The sequence below is a fragment of the Tachypleus tridentatus genome, chromosome 10 (genome assembly GCF_004210375.1).
Source record: "Tachypleus tridentatus isolate NWPU-2018 chromosome 10, ASM421037v1, whole genome shotgun sequence".
NCBI lineage: Eukaryota > Metazoa > Arthropoda > Merostomata > Xiphosura > Limulidae > Tachypleus > Tachypleus tridentatus.
This window is the reverse complement of record NC_134834.1, coordinates 95,404,960-95,428,709: the sequence shown is the minus strand read 5'-3', so window position 1 is coordinate 95,428,709 and position 23,750 is coordinate 95,404,960. Positions and strand designations below refer to the sequence as shown.

The 23,750-nt window shown below is 32.8% G+C and overlaps 1 protein-coding gene across 1 annotated transcript in view; it reads left to right on the top strand.

The window, feature by feature from the left end:
• LOC143229907 (nuclear receptor-binding protein-like) overlaps positions 1–23,750 on the top strand; it is a 66,516-nt gene that overhangs the window by 27,689 nt on the left and 15,077 nt on the right. The window contains exons 4-8 of the mRNA XM_076462776.1: positions 7,854–7,894; positions 11,073–11,167; positions 12,209–12,292; positions 15,474–15,538; positions 16,712–16,804. Of these exons, the coding sequence (XP_076318891.1) occupies positions 7,854–7,894; positions 11,073–11,167; positions 12,209–12,292; positions 15,474–15,538; positions 16,712–16,804 (378 nt within the window). The remainder of the gene's footprint in view (positions 1–7,853; positions 7,895–11,072; positions 11,168–12,208; positions 12,293–15,473; positions 15,539–16,711; positions 16,805–23,750) is intronic.

The following is a 23,750-nucleotide window of genomic DNA, read 5'->3' as shown; positions in this document are numbered from 1 at the left end:
AACTTCAGGTGACTGACTGCAAATTCGATCTTGATACTTCAGTCTTCCAGGCATGTCTTAATTTTACACATTTTAGTTTTTCTTTTCCTTTTGAACTGAACCCAGGACTGGAAAAGCCAACTTCAAAGGGGCTGACATCAAGAGTATACTTCCTACTTCAGTCTTCCTGGCAGTTCCTAATTTTACATATTTTACTTTTTACCTTAATTACCCTATACCTATATTGTACCACATCTTGTCTGGCACAGATAGCTTTGTGCCAATAAACATTGAATATCTACCAACTTACCTCTTTGCTATTATTAATTCATCATGAGAAATTATTGTTGAGAGATGTTTAAAAAACACCCCCAAGTCAGAGATCCTCACTGGTTTCTCCACCCAAGGAGTTTCTGCAGTTAGGCATATCTCCACTCGCAAAGATAGAATTATGATGTTGATCAGTGCTCTAATTTGAATGTTTACATTACCATACCCACCTGCCCACTATCAAAGAAGCTTATCTAAATTGCAATGTATGGCCATATATTCTAAATCCTCACAGATGTTTCCAATATCAGCAGTTCAGTCACTCAAAGACATCATGTTGTGGTTTTTTGATATGTGCTCATTGCATTGGCAAAGGATCACAATGCCTATTAATGTGAAATAGACCCTCATTGTGCTAATTGTACTGGCTTTTACCCATCTTCCTTTCATTCATGCTCTACATGGGTGAAGGAAAAAGAGGTACAGCATTTAAAAACAGTTCACAACATTTCTTACCCCAAGGCTTGCAAGTTACTGTCCACTATTTCACCACAGAGAGATCTGTCTACACTCTTATTGTAGTAGCATATGTCTCAAACCATGTGAAAAATTATTTTGCCCTCTATGGTTAAGGAAGTTCATGAATCAATATCAACCTCCATCTCTAACCCTACCACTCCTTCCAGCAGATTCCTGGATCCACTTCCTTTAGTTCTGGGTTCAGGTGTTTCCTCAGGTCCATCTTCTCTGGTCCCAATATGCAGGGTGATAATTCATTCATGCCTTCAGTCACTGGAATCTTCTTCCAGTGCCAGAGACCTGCCCAGTTGATCCAGGGGAGGATCCATGGAACTCGGTTGACCTCCTTCGAATGAAGAAAATAAAGAAGAAAAACATGGTGAAAAACAGAAGGCCTCTCTGCCCATTTCTCCTAAACATAAATAAAAATGGCCACATTGATACAGTGGAACTGTCGAGGTTTCCACTCTAATATAGATGATATCAAGGTGCTGATTGATCCCTGTCATCTTGTGCATCTTTCCTTATAAGAAACGTTTCTGAAACCTGCCACTACAGTCACCCTTTGGCACATTTCTTTATACAGAAATGACAGATTGTGTGATGGAAAATTACATGGAGGGGTGGCATTGCTGGTCGATCAGCATGTACCCACCCTGTCTTTGCTACTCGACACACCCTTAGAGGCCGTAGCCATCCATGTTTCCTTGGGTTATACAATCAATGATTGTTCTCTCTACCTGTCTCCTCAAAAGACCAATCATCAGGCCTTGATGCTCTCGATGAACAGTTGCCATTTCCATTTTTAATCCGAGGGGACTTTAATGGACATAATCTCCTCTGGGGAGATGCTGATATTGATGGGAGGGGGTCACTCCATGGAGCATATGTTTTCAGATCACTACCTTTCTTTGGTACTGGTTCTTATACTTATTTTCATGCACCTACTTAGTTTTTTACTGTCATTGATCTCTCAGTCTGCTCCATTTCACTATTCTCTCACTTTTCATGAGAGTTGATAGTAATCCACAGGGAAGAAATCTTAGATTAAATTCACAACCAGCATCTCTTCTATCACCAGTTCCAAAGTCATATGGGACAAGATTTGAAGGTCAGTGGGCAGTATAATTCTGTTTTCCTTTAGATCTTGCTTTCTGATAGCCAGGAAGTTGCTGATGCCCAGAGCATTGCTGATACTCTCTGTGAGAGCTTTTTCCAGGTATCTAGCACTTCTGTTTCATCTTCCACATTCTTAGGCATCAAGACTTAGGCAGGACAATTGCCTCTTTTTTTCTTTTGGGCTGATTCTCTCTATGACTTTCAACATCCCTTTATACTAGTGGAACTCAATTTGGCTCCTCATCGGTCTGGCAGTACATCAGTCGGACCTTATGATATACATTATGAGATGCTGTGCTGTCTCTCTCCTGCTTCTCTTGCTATTCTTCTGGTTGTTTTTAATAGAATCTGGCAAAAGAATGTTTTTCTGATGTGTGGCACCAGGCTGTTGTCCTACATTTATCTGGGAAGGATCCTAAGATTTTTTCAAACTACTATCTAAATCCCTTGGTGAGCTGTCTCTGTAAGATTTTAGAGAGGATGGTTAAGGCTAATCTTGTTTGGTTCCTTGAATTAAACAATCTCCTTTTGCCCACTCAGTGTAGGTTTTGATCACAGCACTCTACCATGAACCACCTGATTCGATTTATTGTCAATCAGAAAAACCTTTCGGAAGTGGCATCTTGTGTCAGTATTCTTTGACCTTGAGAAGGCTTATGGTACAACGTAGAGGTATGGCATTTTGTGAGGCCTCTATTTATTGGGGTTGCATGGTCATTTGCCCATTTTTATTGAAAATAGTTTAATGGGCAGACAATTCCAAGTTCATGTAGGTTTGACTCTTTCCATTTCTTTCATACAGGAACTTGGAGTCTCTCAGGGCTGTGTCTCGAGTGTCACACTTTTTATGTATAGCTTAATACCATCACTGGACAACTCCTTCTTACTGTTGCAAATGGTTGTTCATTGATGACTTCCATATCTTGTGTCAGTCATTGAACATAAGGTTTGTTGAGTGGTAGCTACAGACTGTCCTCAGTCATTTACTGAAGTGGATCACACCAGATAGTTTTATCTTTTCTCTCTCTAAAACCCTGTGCATGCACTTTTGCCACCAATAGGATATCCAACCCAATCCTGAAATCTGTATCAGTGAAGTTCTGCTTCCCATGGTCTCTGAGGCCTAGTGCTTGGGGTTTATATTTGACTGTTAGCTGACCTTTATAACACACATCAAGTGTACAAGGGCACTAAACATCCTCTGTTTTCTCTCTTCCATCTCTTGTGTAGCAGATTGATGTTCTATGCTTAAGATATATTGTGCTCTCATTTGATCGAAGCTGGACTATGGGTTTCTGATCTATGGCTCTGTTAGGATCTCAGCCTTGAAGATGCTGGATCCTGTTCATCATCGAGGGCTTTGGTTCTGCACGGAGGCTTTCTGCACTTCCCCAGTCCAGAGTTTGTACACAAAGTTTTATGGACCTCTTCTACACCTCTGCTCTTTGCAACTGTCTTTACTGTATGCTTCAAAACTTTGATCCTTACCACAACATTCCACCTGAAGTTGTGTTTTCCTTCTTCAGTGGGCCATGCTTTTCTGAAAAAGACCCAATTCATTCCTTGGATGACATTACCATCTCCAAGTGTGATCTTACTTTGAGTCATCTCAGAAAAGCAAATAATCATGATTGAAAGTACCATCTTTTATTTACTGAACATCTTTTAAACAATCCTTTTATTCCCATTTATTCTTTTTTCAGTGGGCTATGCTTTATCAGATTAGACAATCTGCCATTGTTCCTTTTGGCCTTCGTATCAAGGCGAAGTTGGATGAAGTTAGCCTGTCCTTGGATAACATTGCTGTATCTACTTGGTCAAACCATGACTTATTACCATCCCCTAATGTGACCTATCTTTCAGTCATCTGAGAAAAGTGGATACTCCCGATTGGAAGTACCATTTTTTATTTGCTGAACATTCTTTGAACCATCCTTTCATTCCCACGTATACAGACAGAGTCGAAATCAGGCAACTCTGTGGGCTCTGCCATGGTTTATTGTGGTTTGGTGGTTGTGCACAGAATCCCCTCTATAGTTTCTGTGTTCACTGCCAAACCGTACACCATTTATCTTGTCCTGGATCACATAGAAGCTAAGCAGTACTCGAATTGTACTAGTTGACCACTCGCTTAGTTCTCTACGGTCCCTGGAATCGCTTCACATTAGTTTTCACTCTGTTCTTACTAATATTCAAAACCAACTGGCCAATTTCTCTTTAACATTTACTTCTATCCAGTTCTTCTGGATACCAGACCACGTTGGTATTCATGGGAACGAACTCGCCAACACTGGAGCTAAGTCTGTCTGTTCTGAAATTATCACTGCTGTGCCTGTTTCATACATGAACTATGGTCCTGTATTCAAGGCTTGGCTCTATGCCAGTTTGCAATAGACTTGAACAACATGAAAACAAGCTTTTCCAGATAAAACCCTCTATTGGACTTTGCTGCCTTGTTTCCTTAAGGAGTGGGAAGAAGAAATTGTCCTAACTCATCATTTTCTTTTGTCTGGGACTGATGTACTGATATATTGTCTATATGACACTCAGGTCACAATAATCCACATTTTACTGTCATGCCATTGTTATGACTCAATGGCATTGCCAATGATGACATTGTCCACCTTACGAGTGTTTTTAATTTTTGAGGGGCAATTGGCCTTTTTAATGCTAGTTTAGTTTTCAATTCAAAAATTAAACATTCTTTTGTTTAACACGAGTCCTTTTTTAATAATTTTACTTTTAAATTTTTACTGCTTTTTTTGGCACAGATAGCCTAGTTGCTTTGCTCCATTAAATGCCAAACAACTAATCAATCAAATTTTACTACTATTATGCACTTTCAATTTTTTTTTCATGCATGTATTCCTTGCCATCAGTTGGAGATAATTCATCTGTCAAGCATTGGGACTACATCTCATACATTCATCTCCCATTTTCTGTTTTGGGTAGCTGTTTTTTCTCTGTTGAAATACTGTCACTCACCTGTTTCCATCATTCACTCTTTCATGTGACTGTGACATGTACTTTTCTGATGTATATGCCTCTTCTTTTTCAGGGACATGACCCTCATTTTCTTACTGGATACCCGTCTGTGGCACGTGGTGCCTGATTGGGCATTGTTCAACCTATAATATCCACACTGTTTGACCATGTCGACTTGCTTATTATATTCCATTCCTATTCAGTGCACACTGTTGAGATGGTGGTGTTTCAAAAGATCGCTTGAAGGTTATCGTCTCAAAGGAATTAATTCATAAATATGCTCATACCACACAGTACCACCCGTGGACTACATGGGTAAATCAGAAGGGACTAGCTGCCCATCTTGCCATGCCTTGTGTTGGTTTGGTCTACTTTTAAAAAGAGTGTTTTGTGGTCACCATATGCACTGTTTCAGGTGTTGATGTTCTTTCAAACTCTTCAAAGTTTCACCCTTCTTTTCTCCTCGTGCAGTTTCCAGTTCCAAGCTGATACTGAAAATTAATACTGAAATACCTTTTAGTGCAGTATGATGTAGTGGTGTTCTGCTGGTGTAGATGACATGATGTCCTTGATTATAAACCATATGAAAACCAAAGGAATTAGATGTCAAATGATAGTTCACTCCATTTATTGGAGTTCCTGTTTCAACCCTCATGTGGGTGTTGGTTCCCAGTGTTGGTTTTGGATGTGGTTGACTTGAAGAGTGAGGTCCATCATGCCCTAACCACCGTACACATGGAGACACTTCCATTGTTTTTCCCGTATCTTTTGGATGAACTCCTCTATCTTTATAAGATAGGTGAAGAGTATACCTGGTTCAGACATAGTGTGGTCTTCCACAACAGATCTTTGACTTTAACTCTCTCATCTCATGGCGTGTCCTTTGGATGTTTTTTTGGTTCCTTGCACTGGTCCCTCCACCTATTCGTTGTGGGATTCTAGCTATAATTTTGTTATACTGAAAATTTATTTCCAATAGGTACGTACCTTCCCTCATACTTCCCACCTTTCCTCCACCCCCACTGAAGACAAGTGCTTCCATATTTCTGCCACAACTCAAAGTGATCGTCTGGTAATGTTCAGTTGTGGAAGTCACATGCATAACAAGAATGTGTTGTGCTCTTATTGGTAAAAGGTTGTCTCGTGATGATTTGCATGAGAAACATACTGAAATGAGTCTTTACCAACTCAGGGAAGACAGAAGAACTTGTGGCATGTATGAAAAGTTTTATTGCTTATAGAGGGCAGCACTGAATGAGAATAGCTATTCATGTGAGGGGAAATAAGTACTTATCAGAAATATATTTTCATTATAGGAAAATTTTATCTTTCATGTGAAGAAGCAATTTTATGTATATTCTTACAAACAAACAGTTTTGTGTTAAACATTTTTCATACAGTCTTGCTCTATATTTGCTAAGGAAGCTCTGGAAACCAAGTGAAAGTATAAAAAGTTATGTTCAATAAATATTCCTGTCATTATTAGAGTCTCAACTTACTTTTACCAACTCATTGGGTTTTACATTTTCATATGTTGTGATACATGTGCATATATAATGAAATTAATTATTTTTATTTCTATAGCTTTTTAGATTTTAAACTTAATGTACTGTGACAAATACAACTTGCATGTGGATAAACCTCAGCAACTGATTAACATCATAATTTTATTCTTGTTTAACCTAACATACACAGGATATTTATGCATCACTAACTTATTTCTAATTGCAGTAATTGTTATCAATTTTTTTTAAATTTTCAAAAATCATTTTACTGTTTTCGTCATAAATAGAAACTTGATAAACGTATTCCAAAGATGTAATCAGAACATTGCTTACGTTTACAGTGTAGATGTAAATATTATGCAGAATGTTGTATTGATATAGCTCAAAATGAATTAATGCTCTTAACCATGTGCATGATAAGATAGTTGTTAACAAAAATATTTTTTTCTCTACTCAGGGTATTCTTACTATAACTGTCACAGATTTATTTTTCCTAATCGTAATATGTTTTTAATTAAAATTTTTCTTTGAATACTTTTTAGGAAAAAGCTTGTGTTTTGTGACTTAATATTTATTAACTTAAGTGTACATATATCACACTGGTAACTTTATTGTGGCACATCATGGGTTGAAAGCCAAGTCATCATATTTGTTGGCTTGCATTCAAATTTTTGTTGAACTACTATATTGTGAATTAATATCAATAAGTTTTATATCATCAAGTTATAGGTTATAATTCAAATCTTATTATTATATATTAGTTACGTGTTTAATTTAAAAGTAAATGTTAAAAGAACACACCTAAACATTGATTTTGTTTGACATGTGATATGTTAAATGGAGCATTGGTTCAGTTTATATGTTTGTGATGTTCAAATACAAAGTCTGCTAATTCTTATGAATTAGGAACACAAATTACCAATAATTATAAGCTAGAATATAAAATATTTATATACACTAAGATATTGCTCATGTTCTGAAAGGTGAACAGTGGCACTGGCATTGCCAGGTGGGTTAGGGCGTTCATCTCATAACCTGAGTGTCACAGGTTTGAATCCCCATTGCACCAAACATGCTCTCCCTTTCAGCCGTGGGGGCATTATAATGTGACAGTCAATCCCGCTATTCGTTGGTAAAAGATTAGCCCAAGGGTTGGCAGTGGGTGGTATGACTAGCTGACTACCCTCTAGTCTTACACTGCAAATTAGGGACGACTTGCGCAGATAGCCCTAGAGCAGCTTTGTGTGAAATACAAAAAAAAAACATTTCAGAAAAAGTATATATGATATACTTTTAATATGTTGCTTTTCTGTCTTCTGCACAAGTATGTAAGATGGTTTAAGAAATAGAATCAGGAAAAATATGAAAGAATGATGTTTATAATTAGCAATCTGCATACTGGTGGTCTTAACATATGTAGTTTTAGCAAGAACATTTATGAATTTAGTCTTGTTTTTTGTTTTTCCATTTCTGCAGGCATGGAAACGGTGGTGCATGCAAATACTGTCAGCACTGAGGTAAGTTAATGTTTATATTTAGTATGTAAGTAAATTGACCTGTAAGAATGTCAACTCTAATGAAGTGATTCTTTCATTGTAACACTTTTGAATTTGTTTATCATAAATATTCACGTGTAGCATTTGTTGCATGTTAAATCCAAATTATGTGACATAGCAGTGGCACATAAATATGAAAAGTAACAGGAAAATAGAAGGTGCTACATATGTTTCATGCTGCAGTTAAAATTGTTTATAATACAGTATATGTAACCTGTGTGTGTGTTCATGGGTAGTTAAGAGTTCTGGTATGTGTACATAATGTTCTTTTGTGTAACAGTTGTCAGGTAGGATTGTTTTGGCTGCCAATGGATTGGAATCTTGAACCTAGAAAATACTCTTAAATTAAAAGTGTGTTAATTTATGCTTCATGTGTATTGAAATCATATGTTAAAAAGTAATTATTTATGTCACTCAACCAATGTATTTTACATGTATTTATCATAAAGTACCAAAGTGACTTGCAGTTAGGTTCTTGTGATATCCTAAACAAATAACATTCATAGAATAATGTTACAATCAAAAAGGAACACAATAAATTGAGCACTTTTGGAAAGTAGACTTTGTTTTTTTATCAAGAGTAAATTGCAAAACTAATGCTGTTTAATCTTGATAAAGGAAAGTCCACTTTACAAATATACATAGGCTCTTTGGCTTCTTTTCTGTTGTGCTTAGGTTTGAGTACTGATTGTTTAATTCGATGTTGTACTAATTTTAGAGAGAAGTTTTGAAAATTCACCAATTTTATCACACACACACACACACACAAATCTAAACATTTACATTGTTATTCAGATGACTGTTTTGGTTAAACTTTTAATAATGGTGTGTTATTTTAAGGAATGAATGACGTGAAAAATATTTAATTCAGTTAAAGAATGGGGATTCTGTTAGAAAAATCTTTGTAATATATTTACTTTTAAATAACAACAACATATTAGCATAATAGTGCACCAACTTTAAACTTTTAAAAATGGTGTGTTATTTTAAGGAATGAATGACGTAAAAAATGTTTAATTCAGTTAAAGAATGGGGATTCTGTTAGAAAAATCTTTGTAATATATTTACTTTTAAATAACAACAACAACATATTAGCATAATAGTGCACCAACTTTAAACTTTTAAAAATGGTGTGTTATTTTAACGAATGAATGACGTAAAAAATGTTTAATTCAGTTACAGAATGGGGATTCTGTTAGAAAAATCTTTGTAATATATTTACTTTTAAATAATAATAACAACATATTAGCATAATAATGCACCAATTAGTAACTTTTAACCAAACACAAAATCTTAGTTTTTACGGACCAGGCTTGCCATTTCCAAGTGATGAAGTGGAACTTTTCTTACCACATATATAGATACCTACAATTATAATGTCTTATACATTTAGATTTGAAGAATCCATGTTCACCAACTAATTAGAAAATAAGTACTTCAAATCCATTTCATTGTTGTGTTGTGTTTCATCTATGTTCAGATATTTCTATTCACTCTCTTGTGTTTATGATATAATTGTTATTCATCAGTGGTGTCTTACAGGTTTAAATTAACTATATGCTCAGCTTTGTGAATATGTAACACTAGTCAATTTTCCATTTCCATCCAGTGACAGTTTTCCTTTAAATAGACTATTGTTTAACCAGTACAAGAACAGTCACAAAAACAAGGAAAGAAATATACTGTTCATAATGTTATAAAAACATATAGACTCAAGAATTCTTCATAGAAATGAAATAGAAACCCTATAACTCAAGCACTTTAGAAAGGTGGGACTTTCTTCTTCAGGGGCAAAACATATTATTGGTAGTGGGTTTCTATCTTAACTTTCCCTTCATCAAATGTATTTGAAAATTTAACCACTGTCTTATAAGCTTGATAATTCTATTCCATATTAAAGCAATATGTATTTTCTTTGATACCAAGTGGTAATAGGGTAAAGGGCCTTCAGTTATCTAAGAGTCATCAGTTAATTTATCTTCAGTATGTGGTCCACTTTTAAGATTTAACCCAGTTGGAAAAATTAGTCATTAGGTTCAGTTTAAACCATTAGGAAACAGCAACAGTTTTAAGTTTTGTATTTGCTGAGAATTTCATAGAATAAAGCTGTATAAATCAGTTGTTGAGGAAGGAGCTCACACTTGCTAATTTTTGGTAACTTTCTATGTGTTAACTTCCTATTTTTGCATTGTGTGACTAAAATATTGTCTAAAGATATTTGAGTGTATTAACATATCATACATAGAGACCAGCTTTTCCATCACATTCATTTAAAATGTTAGAAAGGAGAAATTACAGTGGACTGCCCATGCTCAGGCTTTGATTGGGAAAGATGATTTACTGATGTAAATACTAACTTTGTGCATAAACTTATATCTTACTATTGGCAGGGAAATAATTTCATCTAATCCTCTAGTGATCTTCCTATTATATTATTACAAAACATTTAAGTCAATCAATAAAGTACTACCAGATCCAAGTATTTCCTTCAACACAATATAATGGAATTGATTGAAATATTTAAAACTACAGGGTGTTTGGAAAGTCACTGTGCAGTTTTGTCTGTTAATAAATATACAAGTGTACAGTGACTTTCCGTAACACCCTGTAGAAGAAAATGTAATGGGGTTTGAACTCAGTCTGGTAAAGAAGTTATTTTTTGTGTGATTAATTAGTGATGAGGGATCCACTTGACTTGTTTTATACCTGAATGTGCAATACACTGTTGCCATAGGTATCTAAAAATAAAGACCTGCAAACAGTTTCACTCCTTCCCTTGAGAAAGACAGGCTTGTCTCATCGAAGCTAGCATAGTTTTTTATATTCTGTTAATTATTTTAATCTTTTGAAAATTATTATGCTACTGTGCTGTCTCTTTTATGAATTTACTCAAAGTGCTTCTCTTTTGTTAAATATTTTTCTTTCACCGTAACTCAATCATTTCCAAGTATTTCATACTGCAAAAAAAAATATTATTCAGTATTTCTATAACTCACAGGATAAGACTGATGTATTTGTATGTAACAAGACAGCTCTTTCTAAACATAGTCTGTGTTTGAAAGAGAAAAAAACGCATTAATTCTTTTATCCAACATTTCACTCGTAAATGAGTGTATAATGTTTTTTCTCTTATTCAAAGATACCTCCATTCCTGCTCACCTCCTATTATTCATGGTAACTTGACGTGTGACACGATTTTCATTCAACATAATGGCTTAGTAAAAATTGGATCCGGTAAGCTTTGAAACACTTGGAAACTGTTTTGTTTCGTTGCTGTTTTTTTTAACACCTACATGTATATAGTTTCAAGAAAGAAAAAACAGTTATGTTGAAAATGTTAATTTAAATAAACTGTTACTTTATTATTCAGTGTTTATTTTCTAAACTTTATATCACTACAATGTTTAATTTTCTCCTTGTGAAAATATTGTTTAATTACAGTTAGAGCTAAATAGTTAATAGTATTTACTAATCAAATAATTTATAGCTCCACTGAGTACCTAGTATAGTGTTCATCAAATCATGGTATGTATCAGCACAAGTAAAAACTTGGTAGCAGGCTTTGCCAATTAGTTAGATGACTTCCCTTTAATCAGCAATTTCAAAATCAGTGAAAGTAGCTGATAGACTTGCTAGGCTTACCATAACAAAGACCAGGTAAGCAAGTTTGATAGAAGTTGGAGTTTAATCAAAAAATCTTGAATCATGAACCCCACTCCACTCAAATTACGAAGGCAGAACAACCTGAAGTTAAAAAGAGAAAAACAAATTGTTTATTATGAAATTGAAAAGCATAGCTTTTGTCAGCACACAGATTTAATAACAATATTTTTAAATATTTGGATGTTGAAGTAATAAAAAAATAGTGGTGATTGGAAACACTAATTTATTTAATTGGTTAGTTTATGTGACACCAACTGTAAATGCTGTTCATAGGAAACTAATTAAGTTGCTTATTTCTCATTATATGCATTCCTACTATAGCATTTTTTCTCTTAATCTTTGTAGTTTGAGATGCAATAGATTTATATTTTGTAGAGTAGAATGTACTTAAATTTTTGTGTCAATTTGTATGTAATTTATTTTGATGAATCTGTTACAAAATTTTGATTTTCTAATATACTATTTTTACTTTTGAATATTTTAATTTTTTGTATTCTTAAACTATTCCTTTTTTATTATCTTCTTGAAATCTACACTTACATTATTTTACTTTATTCAATTTGACTTTATTTTTCTCATTGTTTTTTTTTTTTTCCCTGTGGTTGTGCACAGTTGCTCCAGATGCTATTCACTATCATGTAAAGACTTGTCGACAGGACATTGCCAATACACATTATATTGCTCCGGAATATGGCAGTAAGTATTCGTTTTGGCAGTTGTGTATATTATATCCTTTTCTGGTTTCTTTTGTTAGGAAAATGAAAAAAAAAAGAAAAAAAGATGGTATTCAAGTATATTTATGTTGTATACGTAACAGTACTTAAATTAAATATATTAATAAATTTTATCATATTACATGTTATGGAAACCAATCTGTCTACAGTCATAAATACATTAATGTCAAAACTGTTTGCAACATTGAATAATGTCATTAGTGAAAGTTACTTTTTACTTATTAGTTTGGTATGACCATAGATTAACTCAGAGTGAATTATATAGTTTTAGACAGTTAACACCTACTTTGTTATTTTTATGTTTATACAGGTTTTAAGCCAGAAGTAGGAGAAAAATATATGAAAATTTAAAAAGAATTTGTTTCAAAATAATTGGGAAGAAAATAACTTGCACTAAGCTAAATCAAATGAACCAAATAATTCCAAAATACATTTTTATGACATAAATTTTCACTTTAATATAACTTCATAGGTTTTACTTTTTAAAACCCTATTTGAAATAATATTTTTTTCACATTTTGAAAGCATGAAATGGTTTGAAGTTGTATCAGATTTCAAATTAACTTATGTATTAGGGTGGTCCTTATTTTGCAACTTTTTGTTTTCTGTACTGTCACCGTATTAATGCGTTTCAAATAAGTAAATTGAACGTTTGGACAAGATTTTTCCCAATATTTATCAAAATTAAGAGGTTGTTCAATGATCTAAAATTTTGAAATAAAATCTACGTATTTGTTTAAAATATTTTATGTTGTTTATTACCTGAAACGTGAGATATGATACACGTATAATTAAAAATCATTCATATACACAGTAATATGACAGCACGACTGAGTATGCTGTGAATTCTAGTTGTACGTAGTGGATTCAGTGTTGTCTGATACATTGTAATTCACAGATAAAACTGAAGGCTTGTCACAGATATCTGCATATTACTAACAAGTGATATTACAAAATGTTAATGATTTTGTATTGTATCTTAATACAATCTAGAGTTTTCAAGAACATTCTTTAAAGATCTATAATATTTACTATTCTCTAATTGTCTGTAATATTCCATTCAGTTCCACAGTATTCTTTACTTTTCTGTAGAGTTCCATAATGTGATATTGTAAAATACTCTTATTTTAGGAAGTCCTGTAAATATAATCTATATAAGGAGTTGAAACTTGAACAGATTAGATTCAGTGGAATTTGAGAAAAGAAAACAAAATATAAATTGTGAGTTATAATGTAGAATAAATAAAGTTAGATAAACCATATGAAACTACTTTAATAATTTTTCTGACAAATATGGCAATAACAGCAGTAATTAGATGCAAGGCTTTGCTGTTGTTACTAGAAACAGAAGAACTAGAAATAACAGTAAGTGAATTACCTTCAAAACGGTAAGTTTTATGTGTTTTTAATCACAAAATTTTGAACAAATCAATGTGTGGAGGTGCAACAGCTGTTGTCAGAGAAGTTTCATTGTTGTGGAACACATCTAGAATTCCAACATGATCTAAATAGTTTGCTATCAAACAGCTTTTAACACAGCTTTTACTCACCAACTAGATGATTTGTTTATTGAGATGCCCTTGTGCTACTCACAGTACCAGAATACACAGAAAGGATATACTTACTATGAAAGAGTTGAGAGCAAAGAAACAACAAAAATGATGAATTGAGGAGATGGCAACAAGTAGAACAAGGAATGAAAAGTCTGAATGAGAAAATTGATTTCACCAATAATATTGCTGACAATAATGAGAAAGATGATACAGATGACAATTTTACAGAGATACAAAATGACACAAGAGCCATCTTTATGTAAGTGTAATAACACAGTAAGAAAAAGTAATGTAGACCTTGAGTTGGCTACTAGTATGGACAGGACTGCGCTGTTAGACAGGAAAGAAACATTTGTACTTGATACTTGTACCAAAAGCCTTGGTTATGATCATCAGAATTTGACAGTTAATTGTTCCTCAATCTGGCAAACATGACATAATTTTCATCAGGACATTTCCAAAAATCTGAAGCAAATGGAATGGAAAACTCAGTTACCTCACTGGAAAAGAACAGGAAGATTGCTTGCCAGTTATGTGTATATTAGAAACCAGTTAACTCCTTGGAATACCAAAGTTGGTTTCCAGAGTCTTGCAAAGCTTACACTGCTGCTATCATCAGCCTACCAGAAGACTAGGAAGTACAGAACCTCATTAAGGTTGTATGTTTTGGTACAACACAAAGAATACTTGCAAAATAAAAAATAAAAAAATGGCATATGGACGAGACCACTCTCAGGACCAGATGTTGTAGTCTTCAAATGGTTTCAAAGGCACTGGGAATTCACTGATTGCTCAAATTACCAAACTAAAAAAAAAAAACAATGTAAATCTAAAAATTTCTGTTACAGACATCAAAGATAATCATTGAGTTTGCTATGAAATAACTTCAAGAATTCCAATCTATAGGTGACGACAAAGAGTTCCTGGAACTTATCATATTTGTTTGTGAAACTTCTTGAGGTGTTCATATTATCAAACTAGCTGCTATTCATCTTGCTTGATGGATAGCCAAAGCTTTATTTGTGCTAAAAATCTAGTTTTCCCTTGATCAGTTCAGATGTGACTGCATGAAAGCAATTTGTGATATCTGTATATTCTTTATCTGACTTTATGAATCCAAATCATCTTCAAAGGAATTTTCTGGGTATTTGTAGTGAAGAGTTAATAGCCTTAATTTTTCTGACTCAAATGCATCAATCAGATGCAAAGTAAGCCATGGTAAAAGCAATGAATAAAGATGAACTTTATGAAGGTACCCCAAATCCACCAAAGTGGATCAAAATCAACATCAACACAGGTCCCTACCAGATTATGTGACAAAAAATACCCTTTTTTTATGTCTTAAACTTTCAACAAATCTTTTTTTATGTGGATCCTAAATCGTGGATTGTCATAAATAACTACAAAGTAGTGTAATAAATCCCAAAAAATATTTTTTATGATATTTATTATGAAACAATGATACATTTGCTATTATGAAAGATTTTATTAAGTGTTGACAGCATCAATTTATTATTTGTGATCAGAAACTATATATTAATTTAAAATATGCTTATAGTTATTGTAAGCTGGGCTCTTTTATTTTCACAGTGTCTAACGTAACACCTCTGACTCCAGCAGTAGATATCTTTTCATTTGGCATATGTGCTTTAGAGGTATGTATTAAAATACTCAGTACATGTTTTCTCTATGTGCTAGGGGCAGAATAGTTGTCCAGTTTATTATAGTAGCAATTTTATTTTATTTTTATTCAACTCATCTTTTTGTTTGTTTTTGTACACTTTAGTACAGAAAACAGCTCTGTTTACAGTGAAGTTTTTATATACAAATGTGTTTTGAAATAGTTGACTTATGTCATCTGTGAATAATTTAAATGCAATTTTTCTACATTTATCAACAGCTAAGGGTTTCAAGTTTGTTGAAAGCTATCAATTTTTGTGTGGTTTAAAATTTTAATGTTGGTGATCTGTGTGTGTGTGTGGAGAGAGGCTAGATAGTGTTAATGGCTATTTAAACATGTAGGCTGGCTAGGTATGTGCAAAAAAAAAAAACTAGATACCCAGCAATAATGTTTTTGTGGAAGTAGTTTCTACATATTACTTTAAAATGATACAGTGAAATCTAACAAAATGGATTTGCAATCTATCAGTATAGATTAAATATGTCCCATAATAGGGAAAAAGTCTACACCTTTGAAACAGATATTATTTAACTGGAAAGCATTTAAGCCTTTATGTAATTCTTCAAATTCATTGGGTGAAATTGATTCTCAGTTTACCATATTAATAACATTTTTAAACTGATGCTAAGTAAGCATCTATTTCATTCTGCTTTCCTATTACATGGACAGCAGTAATGGTTATCTAGTATATTGACTGAAAGGTGAGTATCAGTTATCTATACTGTAGAATGATGGACCATCACCAGGTGCCTAACCATTTTATTATTGGATTTTAGTTAGTTCAGTCAGTATTCTGTTGCTTTATAAATGTACAATGAGACTAACCCAAAATTAATTGTTCAGAAAATGTAATTATGCTGTGAAGTTTGTGTTTGGAACCTGCAAATTTAAGTGGTATTAACTTTAATAAATGTATCAGATTTGAAATCTGGAAAAAAAAAATCATTTAATCTAACATAGATGTATTTCAGTAGTAATTTGAATAATTTTAAAATTATTTCATGATTATTAGGAAATCATAATTGGTGATGTACAAATAAAATGTTTTATAATTCTATTTCTAACTTGCCCAATGTTTTTTTTTTCCTCAATCTATTTTTTTTAATACATATCTCAATTATTAAACATTTATGTGATTGCTTGGCAGATGGCAGCTTTAGAAATACCCAGAAATGGAGAGCAAATTTCATCAGAGGTTGTGAATAAAACCTTGGAATCTGTGGACAACAGTTTACAGAGGGTAATGTTATACAGTTGATAAAGATGATTGTTTAGGATAGATATATCATTGTTTTATTGTAATAATACATTTATGCAAAATATGGTTGAATAATAGTAGAAAATGTGCTTTGTGTCACAGAAAATGGATGTCAATTTAGGCCTAAAAATATCAGTATTACATTTTTATAAGTGTTTTTACAAAAACAATGACAAATGTGGTTGATCATATCTAATGTCTAATATTCTTACCACGTTATAATTTTTAAGACTGTGTTCACTAATTTGTCTGCACTATATATTAATCAGAGTATAATTTCTATATAAATTACTTCTCAGGCAAGTACTGAAAAAAAATATATGTTTATGAATGTTGTAATAAACCCAGTGATCCACATTATCTCATACAGACAGGACAAACTTTGCAAAATTAGAGTTCGTGTTTTGGAAATTTTTAGAATATTTCAAATAAAATTTCCAGAGTCTGAAAAAGTTATGAAAAATTAGAAAAGTCATGGTAATTCAGTCATGTTGAAATTATTAGTATGGTTATTATGACCATCGTTTCTGTGGTGCCCCTTTTGGACATCTAGAGAACGAAATTATCTGCAATTATGATTAGAAAAAGAAGTTTTGGGCAATGCTGGGCAGGTGAGGGCAATGCTGGGCAGGTGTCGTTTTGATGAATTCTCATTTGGAAAGGTGGAGTTCCTTTGTTTTGAAAAAAGAAAATATCAGAATGGTTGGTTTCAGAGCACTCTATACTACGTGTTCTAAAACATTTGATGTTGGGAAAACAAGCAATGATACTAAGTTAGCTGTGTAGCAAAAGACACGCTCTGTTAGTGTTTAGAAACATCAGTGACACCATGTTTAGCCAGTTCTTGTTGGCCAAACTTGCCAGTAAGCTCAACAACAGTAGGTACATTCAAAGGATACGATTGTGACTTTTAATAGTTTTAGTGTATAAAGTTAAATAAAGAAAACTATTTTTAATGAATAAATTTTATCTCTGAAGTTGTTTTATTTTAAGGTATAAAAGAATAACTACAACCTTATTTTCTCTTGTTTTTCATCATGTATTTTTTTTTCTGTAAAGGTGGAATGCACCCAACCAGTTATAGTAGAATTAAGTTATTTTTGTGATTCATTAAATAAAAACATTAGAAACAAATAAAAATAAAATAAGTTTTATTTTTCAAAAACTAATTAATCCGTTTATATATAAAAATCACATTTTGTTATTCCAAGTGAATAAGGAAAGGTTTAATTATGTTTTTGTTTCCAGAAAGTCTTGAAATTCTTAGAATAATCAGATTCATATATAATGTTGTCCTAACCCAGTAATATATAGCAAGGAAAGGAACTCAGTGAAGGATATACAAATACACATCAATTAATGTTTGGAAAGTGTTTGGAACCTGTAATGATATTTTGCTACTGAAGCAAGCTGAAACAAATGATATATTTTTGTCAAGATAAGATGCATGAACTAGAAGCTTTTCGACTTTCATAAATGAATTGAACATTGAAAGGCAGGAATTACTGTATAAAGACAAATGTCAAACCTGGAATTATACAGAGTGCTACTGATTTTAGACATAACCTTATTTTGCAGAAAGGAGTTTTATACCTTTGAATAGAATAAGGTAAAATACATTTTAATTTTGGTAAATGCATTATAACTCAATAATTAAGTCCTTAAATTATATATTTTGGACTGGAAAATGATGGTATAGTTAGCCATCTTATTGCAGCAGAAGGTAAATAAATTATGTTTCAGCGCGTTCAAAAGAGCAGTGAAATATTTCAACAAGAAGGTCAAAATTTAATAGTTATCTGTTGCTTGGAACAGGTATTGTGATGAACTTCCAGAAGTACCACAGTTAATTTTAAACTGTAGATTTACTTCCAGGTGGATAGTTTGGTTAGTTCTTGGAACCACATATCTGTGTATTGGACTTCTTTATCTTTTCTTGAAAGATAGAGAAACTTTTACCTTCAAGTTGCAGTTACCAAACAGATTAATTCTAACTAAGGTTAAGAAAGGGAACTACAATTTCAGATGGATTTTGATGTTTTTGAGACAACTGAAAGTAACTCTTTAATGTTTTGCTCTCCTTTCCTGTTCTCTACCAACTATTATTTATGTCAACATATGTCAATGGGCAGTAGAAGGAACTGGAGGGGTACTTTAGCCTCTGGCAAAACCTGTTTTTTATTTGCTTAGTAATATGAGTCTTGTGGAGCAAAGCTTTTGCTACTCCATAAAAAGTGTTAAGTCTTTCAAGTATGAATTTTGAAATGCAATTAATTCACAATTAACTGAAATATAAAAGTAAAACATGTGTACAATTTAGCTTTCTATCAAACCAATACGTATAAGACAAGGAAAAATAGCCATGTGCTCTGGACACTGATCTTAACAATGGACTTTGGTGGCAGTTTGACTTCTTATGTAAAACACATATATCCCCTAACTTTCCTGCTCTTTCTGTTAGTCATGAGTTTGCCATTCAAATTCCAGTTGTCACTTAGCAACACAGCTTCTTTGCAAGTGGACAGGACTTATCTTGACATAAGGAATTTTTACAACAGTTATTTCAAGAATGAATTACTTGTAAACGACCTATATATTGTGTATTTTGAATGTGTGTACAAAACATTCACATTCTATCTTCTTGTGTACCACCTCTTAAAGTTGCGATTTGTAACATCAAGTGTGTCACGTGACAACAAAAACTGCATTATTAATTATTCTTGTAGAGGTTTCTTTTTTAAATATAGAAATAGAAACATAGATAATACAAATTATAATTGATGATGATAATTTTATTAAAATACATTAACAGTAAAGAGGTTTAATTACATTTTAAAAGTAAAGCAGTAGCGTGCTCAGGAAGGAGTTTGAAATTGGCATCATCCTGATAAGGATTAACATTCTTTGGGGTTTGGGTAGACATAACTAACATAGCAATCTACTTGTCAAATAAACACTTTACATTCATTTTCCACATTCCTTTGGCATATTGATAGAAAGATGCTCTTCATCTTTACAAGATGATACTATCCACATGATAGTGGGATGTTAGTATAAAGATACTTCAAGTCCTAGTGGAATCTTGTAGATCATGGTTTGAACCACATGGTTTGAGATTGTTTAAATAAGAAATTGAAAGTATAAAAAGGTTCCAAAATTAAACAGTGAATGGTCCTTCATAATTTGCTGTCACTATTTGGATACTGACCTTTTACTTTGTCAGGATACCAATGCAGGTTTTCAGATTTAGCATATTCCAGGTGACCTCAAAAATCTGTTGACAACTTTTATTCCAAGATACCTGTGGCAATCTGCTCTTTGGAAACTATATTAACAGGCAAAATATCAGCATTTCGAGTACATCTTGTAAAATTCACTTTAAATAAACATTAGCTAAATAACAAAATATTTAGGGACAACAAGGGACCTATTGGTCCATCTGTTTCAGCTGAAACTATTTCTACCTTGTCAAAAGTTATATTTGTGTCCCTTAGTCCTACCATTCTCACCATTAACTATAGTAAAAGATATGTATCAATACTATCAGTTTGTTTAATGATGTTAAATACTCTAGTCAAATCCCTTGTTTTTTCAAGAGAAAACAGTTTCAGAGGCTTTAACCTCTCCTTGTGTGACAACTCTATTCCAGTCACCATTCTAGTATTCCTCTTTTGAACTCTTTTCAATAATTCAGTGCCCTTCCTAGGGTAAGTAGCCCACGACTGGTCACAACATCCTAAATGTGGCCTAACTGGTGACTTGTACAATGAATTTATAAACCTTTTAGATTTGTATTCAATTATAATGTAGAGGTAACCTAAATTCCTATTTGCTGTACTACTAGCAAGAGTTTGGATGGCTTTATAGATTGATCAAATATTATAAGATCCCATTCTGTCATAACACTATTAAGGTTATTTTCATTAAAATTATACTTATAATTCGAATTATGATAGCCCATGTTTTTTATCTTGCATTTATTATAATTAAAAACCATTTGACATTTATTTGCCCAACTCATTAAAAGATTTAAATCATTTTGTAAATCAGCAGGATCTTCTTCACGTCTAGCAACACCAGAGATCTTGATATCATCTGCAGATTTAAATATTGTATTAATTATTCTTACACTTTAGTCTGACTGAACTCCAACTGCAACAACTCTCTTTCTTTATTCCAACCACTCTTTTTTCTAATTAACTATCTTATTGCCCCACACCTATTAGATAGATGAACTTTTACAAGCCTTTTATGTGGCACCTTGTCAAATGCTTTCTGAAACTCCAGACACACCAAATCTACATGCTTACCCTCATCTATGTAAGCAATAACCTTTTCAAAGGATATCAAAAGATTTCTAATGCAAAATATTCCTATAATGAAACTGTGTTGACTATCCAATAAAGCTCTAAACTTTGTTAAATGACTTTTCAAAGCATCTTTTATCAGACTTTTCAAAGCATTTCCCACAATTAATGTAAGACTAATAGACTTTTAATTATCAGGCAATTTGTATCACTGACCTTGAAAAGAGGAGTAACATAGCCTACTTCCAATCTTTTGCTACCTTGTAAAATCACCAAAATATAATTATTAACTAATTTTATCTTAGTTTTAGACTCTTAATCTGTTGCCATTTTCAAGGAACTCTTAAGAAAGAACATTTTTATGTTGGTATGGTCCAATGTTTGATCCTTTATCTTCTTGATGGAAATGTGGTGCATTATTTACACTTTATAATTATTAATCATTACTAAAGACTTAAGTGATCATATACACTACTAAGTATAACAACAGTTGTAATCCCATCACCACAACCTTATCATAAGTACTTCAGCTTCACCTAATCTGTTCAGCATTGCAGTTAATCTACAGTGCAGGTTTTTACACTTTTACAGTGCATTATTTACACTTTATAATTATTAATCATTAATAAAGACTTAAGTGATCATATACACTACTAAGTATAACAACAGTTGTAATCCCATCACCACAACCTTATCATAAGTACTTCAGCTTCACCTAATCTGTTCAGCATTGCAGTTAATCTACAGTGCAGGTTTTTACACTTTTACAGTGCATTATTTACACTTTATAATTATTAATCATTAATAAAGACTTAAGTGATCATATACACTACTAAGTATAACAACAGTTGTAATCCCATCACCACAACCTTATCATAAGTACTTCAGCTTCACCTAATCTGTTCAGCATTGCAGTTAATCTACAGTGCAGTTTTTTACATTTTTACAGTGCATTATTTACACTTTATAATTATTAATCATTAATAAAGACTTATGTGATCATATACACTACTAAGTATAACAACAGTTGTAATCCCATCACCACAACCTTATCATAAGTACTTCAGCTTCACCTAATCTGTTCAGCATTGCAGTTAATCTACAGTGCAGTTTTTTACACTTTTACAGTGCATTATTTACACTTTATAATTATTAATCATTAATAAAGACTTAAGTGATCATATACACTACTAAGTATAACAACAGTTGTAATCCCATCACCACAACCTTATCATAAGTACTTCAGCTTCACCTAATCTGTTCAGCATTGCAGTTAATCTACAGTGCAGTTTTTTACACTTTTACAGTGCATTATTTACACTTTATAATTATTAATCATTAATAAAGACTTAAGTGATCATATACACTACTAAGTATAACAACAGTTGTAATCCCATCACCACAACCTTATCATAAGTACTTCAGCTTCACCTAATCTGTTCAACATTGCAGTTAATCTACAGTGCAGTTTTCAGTTATCTTCCTCATGTTCATCACTCTCAGTAACAAAACTTCAATACTGATCATCTCCATCCGTCATTACTAGTGACGATGGAAGATTAGATATCGTAAAATAGATTCACTATGAACAACAGCATCTCAGTGTACTTACTTTGGGGAAGAAGTTGCAATACCTACCATATGTTATTTGACCAAATAATGCTCTAATTTTAGATATATGGAAGTGATTTTTGTTGCCATGTGCTGCAATTACAGATTTTTTCCATCACAGATTGTTTTGGTGCTTCTGATGGAAAAAGATTTAACCAGTGTTAGATATATGGAAGTGATTTTTGTTGCCATGTGCTGCGATTACAGATTGTTTTGGTGCTTCTGATGGAATAAGATTTAACCAGTGTTAGATATATGGAAGTGATTTTTGTTGCCATGTGCTGCGATTACAGATTGTTTTGGTGCTTCTGATGGAATAAGATTTAACCAGTGTTTGGATGAATATTTTTCATAAATAACTATGGCAGAAACATTAGACACCTCTATACCTTCTGTCAGAACAAAAAGTATACACACAAGTAAATAGATGAAACTCAAATCAGCTATTTCGCAGACCAAGGTAGAACATAAAGCTTTGTTGGATCGTACTTTCCATCATTTTATAGTTGGTATGATGACAACTTCATTAGTTTAAAATTCTAATCGTCAGTTGAACATGGAATAACTTACTATGAAAAAATGTGTTTTGTATTTTATGGAATAGATAAGTGAAACTACTCTTTGGATCAGTGTACCAGAAGCTGTACAAAGCTACCTGGAGGTAAATGCCCTGGAAAACAGCACTAATTCTAGCCACAACCATAACTGATCTTCTTTTTATTGGTGAAACTGAATCTCCTTTTAATATGGATACTCTTATTTTTACGTGTTTTCAACCATATCTCATGGTTTTCACCCTTTGCAACTTTTAGAGTCTTTCATGGAGCACTGGTTTGAAGCTTACCACAAACTAGTTTCTCCAATTGTACAACATTCCTTCAAAGTGCCATTTCCAAGTCAAGCCAGGTCTTTTTTTTTTTTTTTCTTATACCTGCTGTATTATAATATTGGAGCACATTACTACCAACTTGTTTAACATGAAATATTTCCACTGTTTGTAGGTAATCATG